This window comes from Camelus ferus, chromosome 6 (genome assembly GCF_009834535.1).
Source record: "Camelus ferus isolate YT-003-E chromosome 6, BCGSAC_Cfer_1.0, whole genome shotgun sequence".
In the NCBI taxonomy this organism is placed as follows: Eukaryota; Metazoa; Chordata; class Mammalia; order Artiodactyla; family Camelidae; genus Camelus; species Camelus ferus.
Window position 1 is genome coordinate 56,169,228 of NC_045701.1, and position 16,068 is coordinate 56,185,295.

The 16,068-nt window shown below is 44.1% G+C and overlaps 1 protein-coding gene across 2 annotated transcripts in view; it reads left to right on the forward strand.

Annotated features, from left to right (window-relative positions):
- The window catches only part of PELI2 (pellino E3 ubiquitin protein ligase family member 2), a 171,307-nt gene that overhangs the window by 93,459 nt on the left and 61,780 nt on the right, over positions 1-16,068 (forward strand). Inside the window, exon 2 of one of the 2 annotated variants that reach the window (XM_032482092.1) lies at positions 808-927. The exons of the other annotated variant lie outside the window; for it this stretch is intronic. Within the exon in view, the coding sequence (XP_032337983.1) occupies positions 907-927 (21 nt within the window). The 5' untranslated portion in view covers positions 808-906. The remainder of the gene's footprint in view (positions 1-807; positions 928-16,068) is intronic. 2 annotated transcript variants of the gene reach the window in all.

Here is a 16,068-nt window from a genome sequence, read left to right on the forward strand (position 1 = left end):
GCTGCTGGAGTTTGGGAGATTGATGTCTACCTTTTTTTTTTTTTTTTGGTGGAACATTTAGTATATATTTTGCATCTGCAAGGTGTTCAGATACTGAGGGACACAGAAACAGCATTTTGAAGTACTGTGTTTGATTAGCAGGAGAGAAGTTTGGTTGGAAGTGTAGACTTCAAGGGGAGACATTGAAAACATATTGAATGCCACACAGAGGGTGTCCTTTCGGACATCCACCCCCACCTGTGGGAGGCGGGGTTGTCAGGGGGTGGGGTGCAGTGCTGGTGGTGGATTGGCTATGACAGGTCATGCCCTCAGGGATTTCATAGCCTGCGGAGAAGTGTCCAGAGAGAGAAACAGGGCAGTGCTGTCCGGGTTCCCCACTTAGTTAGGGCAGCTCATGAATGGAATTGACTTCATGGGGTCTGTAGTCTACTTGGACATCTTTTTTTATGATTTTGTTAAAATTTTTGAGATGCTGGAGATTTTAATTACTGTTTCTCTTAAAGCTGTATTTTGAAAAAATTGGAGTAATAATCCCACATAGTTGATCAGTAATTTGAGAAGAGGAGCTATCAGTAATTAATACCTGCCTTTTGCTTAACTTTAAGATGCCAACACATCTCATTCCTGCATCACAGCCTTGTGACCATCTGTGGAATTGTCTCACTTGGTAATTTAGATGATGTCAAAACAGAGCCTGATCAGTTTTATTTAAAATTCAGCAACTGAGATTGTTCTTTCTCATCCACAGAAGGGCATTTACTCAGTAGGAAATAGTTCTGTAGTGATAGACTTTCATGTGTCTTGCAGGCCAAACCTTTTTCATGGAGCCACCAAGGGGTTTCGGGAGAGGGCATTTGAGGATAGATCCCTCCCATGCTGTTGCTGTGAAAAACCAACTGAAGGGAAATGATGCTGATTGCATTGTTAGTGAGTATGCTTTAGTGTACTTTTCACACAATTTTGGGTTTCCTCAAATAGGCGGGTAGGAGGAAGCAATACTTGTTTTCTAGATTTAAGACTTATTTATAGCTTTTTAAAATCATTATTAACTCATGAATCAAGACTAAAATATTTGATCAGAAAGAAAATAAATCAGTTGTTGAAAGTTCATGTTGGGTGTTACAGTGTAATACTATTTTGAATGAAGTCTGCATTTTGGTAGCAGAACACGCGAGTTACAGAGCATTTTGTTTTAAAAATTAACTGAGTATTAAGAATCTGAGTCTTGAAATGTAGCCCAGTTTTGCAAATAAAATTTTTAACTGAATTCACAGCTGTTAATTACACCTGTCAGGTCTTGTCACTATCACCTGTGGTGTGGAACTTAGGTACCTAACGTTACTGAGCTTCAGTCAGTAGCTTAAAACATACATCGAGTGACTGCAGAGTAATGGCACTGCAGTGGTTTATAGAAATCATGCAGTTTTATTTTGTAGTCACATGTCATGTTGTTATGATGCTCTGGAATATATGTCACATTTGTGCTAATGTTATAATTTTACTTTTATATGGGAAACACATGTCAATGCTGCTCAGAAACTTCGTTAATTTGGCTTATGTTTTGCAAAGATGTCACCTCTAAACTTCCAAGGTAGCATTTAATTTTGCTTTGCTGTTTAATCGATATTATAGAATAATTAAAACAAATAAACAAAAAGAACTTGTATACAGTGGCTGATGCATTTGCATTTTATATACCCATGAAGTAATTCATCTTTTATTTGGTTCAGACTACATGCGTATGTATGGAATGGGGGTTCTTGACTGGGAGTGGGTTGGGGCTGTTGAAGGTCTTGGACTCACACTCAGTTGCATTTGTTTGGTTGTGGTGTTATTTGTTAAGATTCTTTGCTCTTTTGTGTTCTGCTTTATAAGCCAGTTGTGGAGTTACCCTATGCTTAGTTTTCTCTCAGTTCATTTCCATGTTTATTATAACAGTATATTAAACTACTTGTTCAGCAGAGTATGAGCTAGCATAGTTGGATATTCAGGCAGGACTGTTATTTTGTAAAATACACATATGCATACCCAACAAGGCATAGGCTGTTTCATGCTGCAGAAACATAGTAGCTCCTGAAGGCAGATATTTCACATAATTTGTATCGCTTTTGTCAAATGTATAATCCTCTGTCTTGGTTGCAGTGTCTGAGTTTCCATACATTTGATGATAGTTTTTCAATGAATAATGCTAGGCAGTTATAAACCAATTGTAATTGGATTCATTTTAATCTAATTCAGAGGGAATAAAGGAACCAAACTCTGCAGGCAGGGGCCACGTTCAGAGCTCCACGGCTATCAGGATTCATGACATCAGGGCTCGGTTTTCTGGCTCCTGTGAATAAGCTAATTCAGTTTCTTGGGGCACCGACTTGCCCAGCAGACAGTTGGCTCTTTGCCATGAGCTGTTGACAGTTATTGCTTCTCCTGAGGCTGATTAGCATGCAGTGTTACAATGTCCTGAAGAATAATTTTGCTTACCTATATAATAATTTAAGGGTTTAATCATTTCCAAACATGCCCTAAGTTATTTAGTCCTTTGTCAGCATCTCATTTCAGCTCTAGAAGTTTTTTTTTTTTAAGCATCCGCTGTAGGCATAATAGCGTGTTAAATGCATTAAGAAAAGTGTTTCCGAATAGGTGGTTGTTTCTAATAATAGAATTCCTTACCTGCTTTTGCTGCTTGATAGTTTCACATACACCTCGCTTGATGTTAGTAACAGTCTGTGCAGCAGAAATGTTAGTGGTGTGTCTCCCTGTTTCACAGATGAGGAAACTGAGGCCTGGTGAGGGCAATGAGTCTGCCCAGATCCACGCAGCTTGTAGGTATTGCAGATCAGTCTGCGGTCCTTCTGTGCCCCTGAGCTGGACAGGTGAGGTGAGTGCTGAGTTGTTGTGGAGGGAGGTGGACTCCGGCTTTGAAGGGAGGGCGTCCAGCCTGGCCGGGGCTCTCCCGGCGGCTGCCACTTCTGGAGTGACAGCTGAGGCGGGGTCATTCCCTCCCTCCCTGCCTCAGGAAGCCTTACCCACATGACATTTCTGACGTTTGTATTAAAGAAAACACTTGATACTCTTTTATTCTGCTCCACACCGAAAGCTAAAGATAAATTTCTTTAAGGGGAAACAAAACAAAACAACAAGCATGTACTGGAAAAAGGCAGTTTACTTGTTTTACCACTGTGTCACCTCTGAGACTCGAACATCCCGCCCACTGACTCTCTGTTCTCCTTTGGGGTCGCTGTGTGGTCCACGGTGCAGCATTCCTCCTGGGTAGGCTCGCCTCTCCCTTTGGCTTGCCCTCGACCGGTGTGGTTCCCATTCCCACCTCCCGGTCTTTTAGGGAACCCTGGGGGCTGTTCTCAAGCCCATGCTCAGCCAGCTGATAAAGAGCTCCGACATATTAAGGGCCATTTACAGGCAGGGGCTTTGCTGAGCATGTTTCACACATTGTCTCCTGTAATGCCTCCCAGCCACCCCGGTCTAGCCATCCTGCTTTTGTAGATGAACAGAGTCGGTGTAGTAAAGAAACCTGCTCAGTACCACACAGCTAATAAGTGACAAAGCTGGGATTCACCTGCTCTGTCTGATGCTGTAGCCAGTGGTCTAGTCTAATATGTGAACAGACTTGAGGCTTTCCCTGACTTTGGCAGGTTAGGTAACCGTGCTCCCTCATTATTTTCTGGGATATCTCCTTTCACAGAACATAATCTGGTGCTTTTGTTTGTTTGTTTTAATAGCTAGCTGAGTTTGTTTGCATTTTGGGGTTTTTGGTGTTGTTTTAATGGCTAGCTGATTTTGCAGTGAGAGTTTTTGTTTTTCTATTCTGAGGTCGAGTCATGCAAAATTAGTCTATCGTTTAGAAATACAAGCCAAGAATTTCATTTTCAGTCTTATATATACCTTTACGGTTGTAGAGCAGAGAAGTTAACAGGTGGATCCTGTGGTAATAAAAATGCTTGGTGTTGAAACCCACACTGCTACTTCTGTAATTGTTGCCAATTTGGACATATTTGAGGACTGTGTGGAAACCTTCTGTTGTATAGAAGTTAATGTTTTGTGCCAGATTTTAAGGCTAATTTATTGCTGCCTACTCTTCTACCTCCCAGAAGTTTTCCTTTATTTTTCCCCAGAGATGGAAATGTTATTCTGCTTTGTCTCTGTGGGTAAAATGTTTAGAAAATCAGATCCAGGACTGTGTGTGTGTGTGTGTGTGTGTGTGTGTGTGTGTGTATGAGTGAGTGTGTGTGTGAGAAAGAGAGGAGGGGGCAGGGACAGCAAAGAAGAACAAGAGAAGACGAGGAGGGGGAGGAAGAAGGGAGGGCAAGGGTCGAGGCAGACGGAGAAGATTTGATTTTCTGAGATCACAGACTCAGCTACAAAAAGCTGTTGGTCTGAAGTTGTGTCTGTAGTGTGCAGTATGATTCATACACAGAAAATTTTGTCAAAATTAAATGTGAGTTCAGTTCTCAAAGATGATAAATAGGAAGAAGGAGGTCGTGTGAGACGGTGTGCATGTTAAAGGCAACATTCTTGTGCTGCTTTCGCCTGGGCTTTGTAAGATGCGGGGTCCTTACACTTCCTTAGACACGACCAGGTTGATTGCTCCTTCTTTCCCTTCACTTTCTTTTCTAATAGTAAACAGATGTCTTCAAACACAAGCCATTTGGGGTATCCTTGTCTCTTAATTCTTCGTAGAGTTTTTTTTTTTTTTTTTTTTTTTTTGCATTAATGTTGACTTTGCCTAAAGTTAAAAACTGTTTTCAACTCTAGTTCAACATGCTAGTTGTTTTGAATTGTCAGGCTTCTACTCTTTTACTATCCTTTCCTCTCCCAGTAGCTGCAGGATGGTTTGTTTTACCCCTTGGCACTCAGCTATGACAGCCACGTCTCACCTTCCGCAGGCACCTGTCCATCAATCTGGAACAGACTGGGATAGTCAGGATCAGCAAGGAGTCACTCAGGGGGCTCTGAGCTGCCACATGCTCACAAGAGGCTCCTCAGTCCTACTCCCAGTACTTAACTTGTTTTTTAGGCTGTTATTCCATTTCCATTTCTGTTACTGATTTAAAAGCAGAGCGCTAGATGGGGAAAATTATACTTAGGTTGGTAAACTAAAATACTTTCATTTTATTCAGCGGGATTCACTTGTTTATTTCTGCATGTTTACACCTCGCTCCGTTCCGCAACGGGTGTGAGGCCGCTGCCGCCCTTACGGAAAACATCCTTTGTTGTGTCTTTAATGGATACAGATTCTTAAAGAAGCTCAGGTTGAAAAACTCATGCCACAGAACAGATAACTTAAGTGTTCTGCTAACACGTTTTACTGCTCTGTTAATGCCTGTCGCGGGAATCCTATCACAAGCAGTCCAGGTAAACAGTAACACAGGCACCAAACTTTCCTATTGCACCAAACATGCTTCTTATCTGCAGGTTGCAGACATTCAGCTGTCGCGTGTTCCTTGCATCCTCTGTCTTGAGGCACTGGACGAGAGGCGCCCTTCAGACGTGTCCCAGCTGCCGCCTCCCTGTGACGCAGCACCGTCAGCAGCGCCAGGGTGACTGCAGTGGGCCGCGCCATGGGGGTGATGGTTTTACTTTCTGCAGCTGGAAAATCAGATGAATTTCATTTGTGCACAGGCCACACGGGCAGGGGAGTGTTTGAGTATTTGACACACAGATGACAGTCTGGCTGGAAGCTAGCATTTGGGGGGAAAATGGCTGAAACAAAATGATAGTTTTGAAGCAACGTAGTTATAAGACACAGCATGTATCTATCGTTTTCTCCTGAAAAAAGTGAAAATTTTCACCACAAGGAAAAAACACCCAGAAATCAAGCAGTACCCTCCCTGTGCTTTGGCATTTATGTAAGCAGTCTGTGCCGAAGGACAGCGCTGTATGAAGTGATTCCATACTGCTTGTTACTTTTGCCAAAATCGTGAGATGAAACTGTTAGTATGTTTGTTCTTTTGGTTTCGAAATTTTAAGAGGATGACAGTGTAAAGGAAAAAGTGGGGAGAGAGGGCAAAACCTGCCCTATGATTGAAGATGACGGCCCTTGCTCGGTGGGAGCACAGCTTGAAAATCCAGCTCTCAACACGAATAATTGGTAGAGAGCCACCACCAAGGTGAGGGGGAGCTAATGGAGGGGCATGAAGTTGGGGTAGAGGGGAAACATCCCCCAACAGTACCAGCCTCTGTGACTGAAATCCAGAATCCTGTAAGGGCTTCTGGAAAATATTTACAGCTGCATAGTTCAACTCACTCACAGTTTTCAGAAGCACATGTTCCTGTCCTTGTTAAGTGTGCAGTGACAAGGCCACCTACCTGGTGGATTAGATGGACAGTTGGGCCCTGTGTGGCTCTGCTGCACAGACAATGGACGCAGACCCAGACAAAGGCCACCCTCACTGCTGGCCGTGCTTTCCGGGAGCTGAAGTTGTGGTTGATAGACTCCACCAGAGACTAGTGGCGTCTATTCCTAAAAAGAACATGCACAGTGTGGGAGACTTCACTTAGGCAGCTGAAGAGGAGAGGAAAGCCTGCTTAAGGAGAATCCTGGCCCAGGCAGCGTCACTCAGCCCTGAGATTCTGAAAAGAGTGGCTCAGGTGACCAGGTTAAGGAGTGAGGAGCAGGGGGAGGTCAGGCGACCGGAGAGAGTAGCGTGGAGAGGTGGGTTCCCGGCCCTGGTTCGCCCCGGCCCTCCCGTGTTGGCAACAGTCCCTAAGGGTTTGCCTGCTAATAGTTGAAACAAAAATCAGAAACAAGCACTCTGTTTTCCAGTGTCCCAGTCTCCCACCTACCCACAATATTCAGGAATAATCATTTCATTTTATGAAACAGACTTCAGAAGACTCCTGTTGGCCAGCTTCTAAGCTGAAATTGGCACTTTCTCTAAAATGTCTCTGACTGCCAGAATTGCAAGACCTTACAGCCTTCAGTGAGACTGAAACACAAACCCAGGGGTGCCAGCAGTACTGTCGTGAAGAGTTCTTCCTCCTCTTCCTTTGTGTAGATGAGCAAAGGAAAATGTGACTAAAGAACACCTTCGGTTATTGAAACCATCAGTGATGAGTGATTCCGCATAGTTGAGTTTTATAAGTACTTGGTGGTGGAAGCACTCAATTTTATTTTAATCTTCTTTTGGGTAATTATGTTCTCCCTAAAGACATCGTTCTTATCTCCCTTTCTATGAAAGAGGGGTAACAGTGCTCAGTGAACAGAATTGTAATGCGCTCAACATGCACATTCTGCTACTGTATGGCGGCCGCAGGAGGAACTCAGTGGAGTTTAGCTCCCACCCCGTCCCTCCCGCGGAGAGCAGGCAGAGCCTGGGTGACTGCATAGCAGTTCTGGGTAACAGTTCTTTGGTGTTAGGCTGTGCTTCCTCTATGCACAACGGTCCTATGCTGCTGACTTTTTTTAGTTTTATGCTGCTTTTGAATTTTTCTGCCTCCTTTAACTCTGTGAAAAAGTTAACTGAGCTCCTGCGGCATTATGCCAGCAGCCTTTACCTTGTCACCTCGTTTAATTTTCATAGCAAGATGTCCTTTTCAGTGGTCTGCTTATGTGTGGCTTAATTAAACACATTTTGCAGCTCTGATACATTTTTCCAATTCCAGCCATCCTTTGGCCTGATACGGAGCAGAAGCAAGAGAGACTTCGTTCTCTTAATTCAGCTAAGTAGATCTCTTACATCAGTATGAGAAGTATGTGAGTTGCTAGGTAAAGCCGGCATTGAATGGCATTCTAAAAGGTGAGAGTAACCACATCTAATCTACTTAGTTGGAGCTTACCATGTGACTGTGTGCCAGGCACTGTTCAAAACCCTTTATTCATTTGTTTCAGTTAAAACAGCTCTATTTGACTCAAAGAGGAACTCTTTGTCCACGGGAAAAGACTTACTAATGAAATGTTATGCTGTAACATGAAAAATATTTTTATCAAAGATCTTCACTCAAATTCTTTTCAAATTATCTTTTTAGTTCACAGTGACGGCACAAAGGGACAGGGAGCAGAGCTAGCCTTCATCCTACAAAGGAGAAAATGGTGTCCTCTCTGGGCAGATCCTGCCCCTTGGCCACAAGGCTTGGTGAATAGATGGTGCTTTTGTGCAAAGTAGAAAAAGGCTTCCCTTTCTCAGGTGGATGCAGTCCATCACCAGGGTATGTGGCCAGGGAACTGAGCGCAGACTGGCTGCCAGCCCCATGTGCATTACATGGCTCAGCCTAACTACATGGCAGCCCTCTGTGTGTGTGTGTGTGTGTGTGTGTGTGTGTGTGTGTGTTTGGTGGGCAGGTTGTGGAAGAGACAGCAAAGATGTTGATGGAGAAAAGGCAGAGTGAATATAGGAGAAGAGAATAGGTACAGGGCAAAGTGGTACGTTGCTTATTGATTCCCAATCAAAGGACTTCCTTCAGAGTGGGGCAGGGGCGACTGGCTCAGCCCACCTCTGCTCAAGGCAGGTAAGGCAGCTTGGTCCTTGAAGTGACCTCCGATGCCATGGCCTCATTCATCTCCAGAACCTGTGGCCAAAACCCAGAGGAGGACTCTGCAAACCCCAGGGAAGTCCTGGTGCTCTTACCAACCCCTACCACAAGGGCAGTCTTTCTTTCCTCAGCCTTAACTCCCTTTCCTGGGCTTAATTTCTCTAACTGCAGAGTTTAAGCACAGAGCTTTCTCCTAAGGGGGGCACTTATTCTTAGGCTCCCAAGGCTTTCAGCGGGCCAAGGAATTAGAGACACCGGAGGGATGGTGTAAAATGTGTGGCTCTTTGACATTCTCCCTCTTGGTCATAAGTGGGGCTCTCCAGAACACACTGATGTCCTGATACTGAATTTTCCTCAGCCCAGAGGTGGTGAGAGCTGGCCCTTGGCCTCTGAAGAACAGCCTGGTCTCTCCCCCGCATATTATCCTGTTCCCTGTGGATTGCAGCTGTTCAGAGAAAGGCCAAAATTGTGGGTTGGATGCAGTCCTAATAATAGGAAAGAAAAATACGGAAGAAGATGTGGATTGGATGCGGAGAAAGGAGAATCCAGTTGTAAAAGAGCCTGTTTATAAGAGGATACACATTTTGATTATTGGCCTTCTTTTCATACTAGAAAATATTTGATCACTTATTTTTAGCTTCATTAAGGGCCAGATGTAGATTTCAGTACCTTGTGTAGTAACTTTCTAAAGTTGCGGAAGAGTATAGGAAATCTCAGTAGGGTTTTTAATTCATCCTTCATGTTTGGAAATCATTTACTCCAATTTCACAAGAATTAATGCTTTTTGCTACAAGTCCAGAAGAAGATTAGTTTGCCAGTTTGTATCACATTATACCTGTTTTCCTCCTCCCAGCCCCCATTTTGGCAAATGGAAATGCATGAGGATGATGAGATCAACCTACTTTACAGGGTATCTTTTTCTCTTTTCTTTTCTTTTTTTTATTGAGTGACAGATTTTTAAAATTCTATAATGCTTTACAATTTTCAAAAGTTTCACACACATGTGATTTCATGTAATTCCATAATAACCTTTTCCCCCCACTACCCCTGTCTTGTCCTCCCCCTTCCCTCTTCCCACGGGTGCCCGCTAGTGTGTTCTCTGTATCAGTGACTCTGCTTCTTTTTTTTGTTTTATGCATTAGTTTGTTGTAATTTTTAGATTCCACGTATAAGTGATATCATACAGTAGTTGTCTTTCTCTGACTTATTTCGCTTAACATAATGCCCTCCAAGTACATTCGTGTTGCTACAAATGGTAAGATTTTTTATGGCTGAGTAGTATTCCATTGTGTGTGTGTGTCTGTACACACCACACCTTCTTTATCCGTTCATTCTTTACAATGTATTTCTGAGAAAAAAATGATTTCATAGTCTGCAAAATAATGGGGCAGTATATAAATTGGTCTTATGTGAGAATATGGATGAACATGGCTTTTAAAAGGAGGAAGAAAGAGGACTGAGGAACTGAGAAAACTGCACGTTAGAAGTTCTGGTTTAGAACTCATGACAGGTTCAGATGTATCCAGAATAATACCTGAATGGTTTAAACATTCATTTGAATGGGCTGGTTTCATGCAAAGGGCTCTGTGTTCAGTTACAGGAATGGTTCTTGCCTCCCATAAAGTGATTTAACTGCTTTCAAGTGTGGAAACTTGTGATTTAGACTCAGGGAAAAGTGGATTCTCTGCTCTGGCATCCATATACTTAATCTGTCCCAAATTCCATCTCCCACCAAGGGGTGACTATGACTTGGTGTGCTCTGCAGTTTTTATTAAGTTGGGGATTTCCTGACTCGGGAAGTCCGCCACTATCTTGCCCTCTAGTGGCTTTGTAAAAACTCATTAATAGTTCACTCTGAAACTGAGCTGGTAAAATTCTTGCTCTTGAGAAAAGGGTCCTCTGTTCCAAGTTTGGTAAGGATAGAATTCCTACATAACGTGCTTAATATCCTTCTTTCCCTCTAGAAACTGAGCTCACAGTTTCACAGCTCACTAGTCCACTCACTCCAGTTTGTCAGAGTTTTGTTTTCATTATTAACCTGCTGAAGCAACTCAGAATTTCCATAATATATTTTATGTGTAATAGTTTAATTTCTATTTAAGTGGAATGAGAGGGTTTTGCTCCATTTGTGCAGGGCTTGTTGTATTATATTTTAAGAAGGTAACCAGTTTCTTCACTTGGCCTCGGGGGACTCATGAAAATGTCAACACGTAAGGAAGGTGTCGTTGGTCCAGAATGTGAAGATGCACACCCTTGCGCTGTCTCCCTCCGCTGCCTTCCCTGGGTCCCCGTGCTCTGTACACAGTCCTGTCCTAGCAGCAGCCGCGTCGGCAGTCTGCTGGAGGGGTTTCCCTCGTGTTCTGCCTGATTTGGGGGTCTCAGGACGTGCAGATACCTGTGTGTCTTCAGAGCCAACTGTAATGAGGGGTGCTTAGTACACAGGAAGTGAATAAACAGGTGTGAACGCATGTGTGATCAGTGTTTGGTAAAGATGACCAAGAGAATGGAGGCCTGGCCCTGGGCAGCGGGGAAGGGATGAGACCTGTCTGAGAACACTGAGCAGCTGTATGAACTGGGCTCTGCAGATCCAGGCTGAGTCGGGCGCTGGGCTGCTGTTTCGAAGAGAACAGTTTTGAAGCAAGGCAGAGGCACCAGCTTCTCCAGAAACCTGAGTGTCTGAGAGTGCAGCTGAGCACAGTGTGTGGAAGGAGGTAAAACGACAGGAAATGATAGTGACCCCAAGGCTATAAGGGCTAGAAGAGCAACTGGAGATGAGAAGGAGACCCTGGGTGAGGCCTGCACCATGCTGAGCCCTTCCTGGGACTCCCTGTGCGACGTGGGAGGGGACCTGTCATTGCCGTGAACTGGCAGACTTTTTTTTCTTTTTCTGTTTTTTAAAACCTTTTAATATTTTTCTTTCTTTTTTTTTTAATTGAAGTATAGTTGATTTACAATGTTAGTTTCAGGTGTACAGCAAAGTGATTCACTTACACATATATATGTTCTTTTTCATTAGAAGTTATTAGAAGATGTGGAATATTGTTCCCTGTGCTATGCAGTACGACTTTGTTGTTTATCTGTTTTAAATATAGTAGTGTGTACATGCTAAATAACCCCAAACTCCCAATTTATCCCTCCTCCTCCTTCCCCTCTGGTAACTAATTAAAGTTTGTTTTCTATGTCTGTGAGTCTCCTTCTTTTTTGTAAAAAAGTTCATTTGTGTCATTTTTTTAGATTCCACATATAAGTGATACCATGTGATATTTGTCTTTCTCTGTCTGGCTTGCTTTACTTAGTACGGTAATCTCTAGGTCCATCCGTGTTGCCATAAATGGCATTATTTCCTTCTGTTTTATCACGGAGTAATCATCCATTGTATATATACCACACCTTCTTTATCCGGTCAATCTGGTCATCTGTTGGTGGACATCCAGGTTGCTTCCATGTCTTGGCTGTTGTAAATACTGCAGACATACCTTTGAGTGAGGTGCTAGTTGTGGGAAATGCAGAGGCCTGGGGTGTGCCCCCACAGACACAGCAGGAGAGCCATAGTGAGGGAGGAGGGGAGGGTGCTCTGGGCCCAGCTAGCAGCACGCCCTTCTCAGGAGAGCTCTGGCCAGCTTCGGGTCTTCTCTGCTCCATTTCCCTTGTCCTAGAGGAGGCAGAAGTTACCAAAGGGGAGCACTAGGGGAAACCTGGCCAGTGAAGCCTTCTGACTTGGGGCCGGCCCGAAAACCACTTCCCCAGAGCTACCTTTCCCGGTCCCCCATCTCCCCAGGGTAGGGAGGGGACTCCTTGCTCCGCTAGTTCCCATTCTGGTGTTGAGGATCCGTATGTCATGTGGAAACTGAGGCCCAGAGAGGTGATGAACCTTGCCCAAGGTCGTTTGGCAAATACACTGTGAAGCCAGGATTTGAACTCAGTCTGGCTTCAGGGTCTGTGTTCTTAATGCTGATCTTCACTCCCTCTGCCAGTATAGGAACTGGCTGCCCTGGCCAGGGTTGCCGGGGCAGTGCCAGCACACAAGTTGAAAAGGCTGCCTCTGGCTGCAGAAGTGAGGTCAGGTGAGTGGAATTAACTCCTTCAGCCTCCAGTCCCCCCAGTTCCTCTGCAGCAGGCCTGGTGTGGTTTGACCCGCCTGTCTCATTCTTCCCTGGCCTCTCTGCCCGCGGCCTTCCTGGCCCCCGCGGACCTAGCCGGGTTCTGGCCCAGGCACGCGCTCCTGAGGCTTGTTCTCCGCTCCCTTTCTTCCCATCCTCGCTCACTTACTGCGCGGCAGCCTGGCCCGCAGCCCGTGGTGGCCGCCCTCCACCTGTGCGACTGCCCACCAGGCTCCGACTCCAGCATCGTCGGGGCAGAGAGGTGCTCTGTTCTTTCCAGATGCTGCTTTTGCTTTTTTCTAACCCACTTGGATGGATTTCAGACCAAATTTCTAAATAAATACACAGATAATGAAATAGCCCTAAAATTCTGTTGACGGCATATGTTCGCACCAAAATTACTTTATGAATTCCTCCTTTAACTCTCCCTTCCAGACGTAGAGGCACAGATCCTCAGGTTAAGATGACAGCTGTCTGTGAGCTACTATAAACTTCATGAATGGGCCCTTTAATTCATTTTGCTGGGGGAAAAAATAGTGTATACTGGGGCTCCTGTGTTACAGTGGAATGGTGTTCTGTTTTGTTGGTTTGGACGTTAAGTTGTGAGATTCTAAGGTACATTGACTAGTGTTTAGTGAACTTTATGTCATACTTCAAGTACCAGCACTTTAAAAGACCATGCTTGGTGAAAATCGGCTTTTGTCAAAGAGACACACTAGGAGGGATTGCTCACACTGCAGAATGACTTCTTGCTGTATGAAATAATTCGCCACAGTGTTCTTTTAAGTAGAAGGCCTCTGGGGCTCTAAAGCGTGTTTCCTGAATAAAAACTTAAATATCTGTGGAAATTTTCAGGACTGTGACTATTCTATAAAATGAAAATGTACCACCTGTCATTAGATATATTTTATTTTTTAATTTTCCTGCAAAGATTTCAGACATGTACCAATCTGGCATTTTTCTTACACCAGTTCTCTTTTATATTATTACCAAGTTCTTCCTCAGCAGTTCAGCCCAGAAGCCACTAGGTGGGACCAGGCAAGGTAGCTGTGCAGGGTAGAGGGGGTGTGGACCGTGGCAGTCCACCTGGAGTGAGGAGGATGTCATCTTAGGAGGGCAGCCCAGCACAGCTGTCAGAGCCCGAGGAACTCTGTGCATAGGGGGGGGGGGGGAGCATGGCTGTGGCCTGGTTTGGGGTGAGGAGGGCAGCCTGGTGTTGGGTATCTGGTCCCGAGGGGTGAGATGGGACCTGGGTGGTGTGGGGTGTAGCAGTATTAGCTGGACTCACAGTACTCAAGCCCAAGGAGAATGAGGAGGTACCCCACTGGGATTGGAGGCTCAGTGTCCGCAATGAGAGATGAGGTGCATATAAGGAGATTGACTGGATATGTCAGTGTATCAAGGAAAATGGGAGCCAGATTGCTCACTTCTGAGAAGGGAGTTACAATTTTGAAAAGGGAGAAAACTAGAATGAATGCCGTGGTGTCAGGTTGAAATTGGAGATACCAGTGTGAATTCATGAATTTCAGTAAATTTAGACATAAAAAACACATTGAGCTATCTCTCTCTACTAAGGTACAGTCCCCAGCTATGTTCACAGACAGTCTGGTAGCAGGAACACTCCAGTGGCAATGAGCACACCCAACAAGCAGATCTTAGCTGCTAAATGCTGTTCTTTTCTGAAAGGAACAAGGGCTCCTTGGAATGACCTAGTCCGGGGTATGGGGAGGGAAGGTCCAAGTTGAGCTTGAACGTGACGTTGTGTGAAAAATTAGGGACGTATGTGCTCAAAAATGAGAGAGACATGACAGAGGAACTCAGAAGCCAGATTGGCAGATCTGGACAGTGTGAGCATCAAATTAAGTAAGTTCCCCCAGAGGACTGCAGATGCAAACTGTGAAGTGAATCTGCCATGGCTCCGAACATAACTGAAAACTGGGGTGTTTCTCATTATTGCTTCCAGGGGTCCAAAATCATTTACCACTCCTAGTAACTATATGCAGCGTTTGAATGATTCTACCTGAATTTGAAGCCTCCCCTGTTTCTCTATCATTTAAGAAATGACAAAATGATAGAGAAAACAATAGTGTGTAATGTAGAACATTTTTTATTTCAAGTTGGTGTCTAATTTTTCTAGTTTGTGGCAGGAATAGTGTTTCATGCTTGTGAGTCATAGTGACTGATCTCAGTGTGGTCCACACTCTCCCTGTGTCAGCATCATGTAGCCTTTGTTAACTCCATTGTCGGAATCTCTGAGTAGATACACACACACGTGTGAGGACAAAGACTAATTAAAAAAAAAAATGAAAAGTTAGGCTTCTCTTCTTTATAATCTATAAAAATCCTAGTTTTTTTTCACAAGCATGCCTAAATTCAAAATCCCTTAGTCATTTTTATTTCATTTACAGCTAATCCTGCTTTTGTAATTAAGTGACTAAAATACTCGATAACTTTATGTATTATAGGAAAATACAGAATTAAAAACTTTTGAAAAACTGAATTTAAAAATTTTAGTTTGCTAAGAGTACACTGAGTTCAGATTTAAAAAGTAAGACCTGGTCAGGCCTGGAAGCATGCTTTCCTCCAGCCGGGGAAATTGGACGGGGCGGAGAGGAAGGCACTGGAGGATGGACCTGGTTTGGGGTGTGCAGAGCATGTGAATTGAACGGGCGCCCGTCTCAGGGGACTGGTTGCGCATTGTTTGCAGAGGCCTTTCATTGCCCAGATTTGACAGTGAGGACCAGGAAGGGTGATTTTCCCAACAGAGATTAGAACATGAGTGTTTTCCTTCCCATCACTTCACTTCCTTTCCTGAGGGTGTCTTGTTTATTTCACATCTAAGAAAGTTAAGACAAGGCTTAGAGAAGCATGTCAGGAAAAAAGTGATAGTCTCTGCCTCAGTGTTGGGTTGTTAATATTCCTTTCCTGTAACCTCCTGAAGGAAAGCTGATGTGGTGATTGACATGTTACCTGCTCCAGAATTGGTTAAACAAGACCAAGACCTTAAGAAAAACTGTCATTATGTTATAGTGTCTGAGTATATCTGCCAAATATTTGGGTACTTTCATAGAGATCTTCCTTACTGCTTTCGGATTTTTTCATACAGTCATCTCCTGGGTTCTCAGAGGCCTTTTCCCAAAATAAACTATCCTATCTTAGCTGAAAGATAACATGAATATTTGCTTTCATTTCCCAGCAGTTGATAATTTTCTGCATTCACTGAATGAAATATTAGAGGGTTCTTGCAATGTTTATTCTGACCCTTCTCTCTCCTTCCTTGAATAGAACCCTCCGTATGTCACCAGTGTATCAGTCGATGATGATCTTGGTCTTTGTGATGGCCCAAAAACAGGTCAAGATTCCAAGGACAGTTGCTGTGTTGTGGTTAGGATTCTTTTGATGCCGAGAGAGACTCACTAGAGCCAGGTCAGGTGGCGTTGGCCGGGGACGCGGAGGGGTAACGTCACCACTAGGAGTTCTTGGG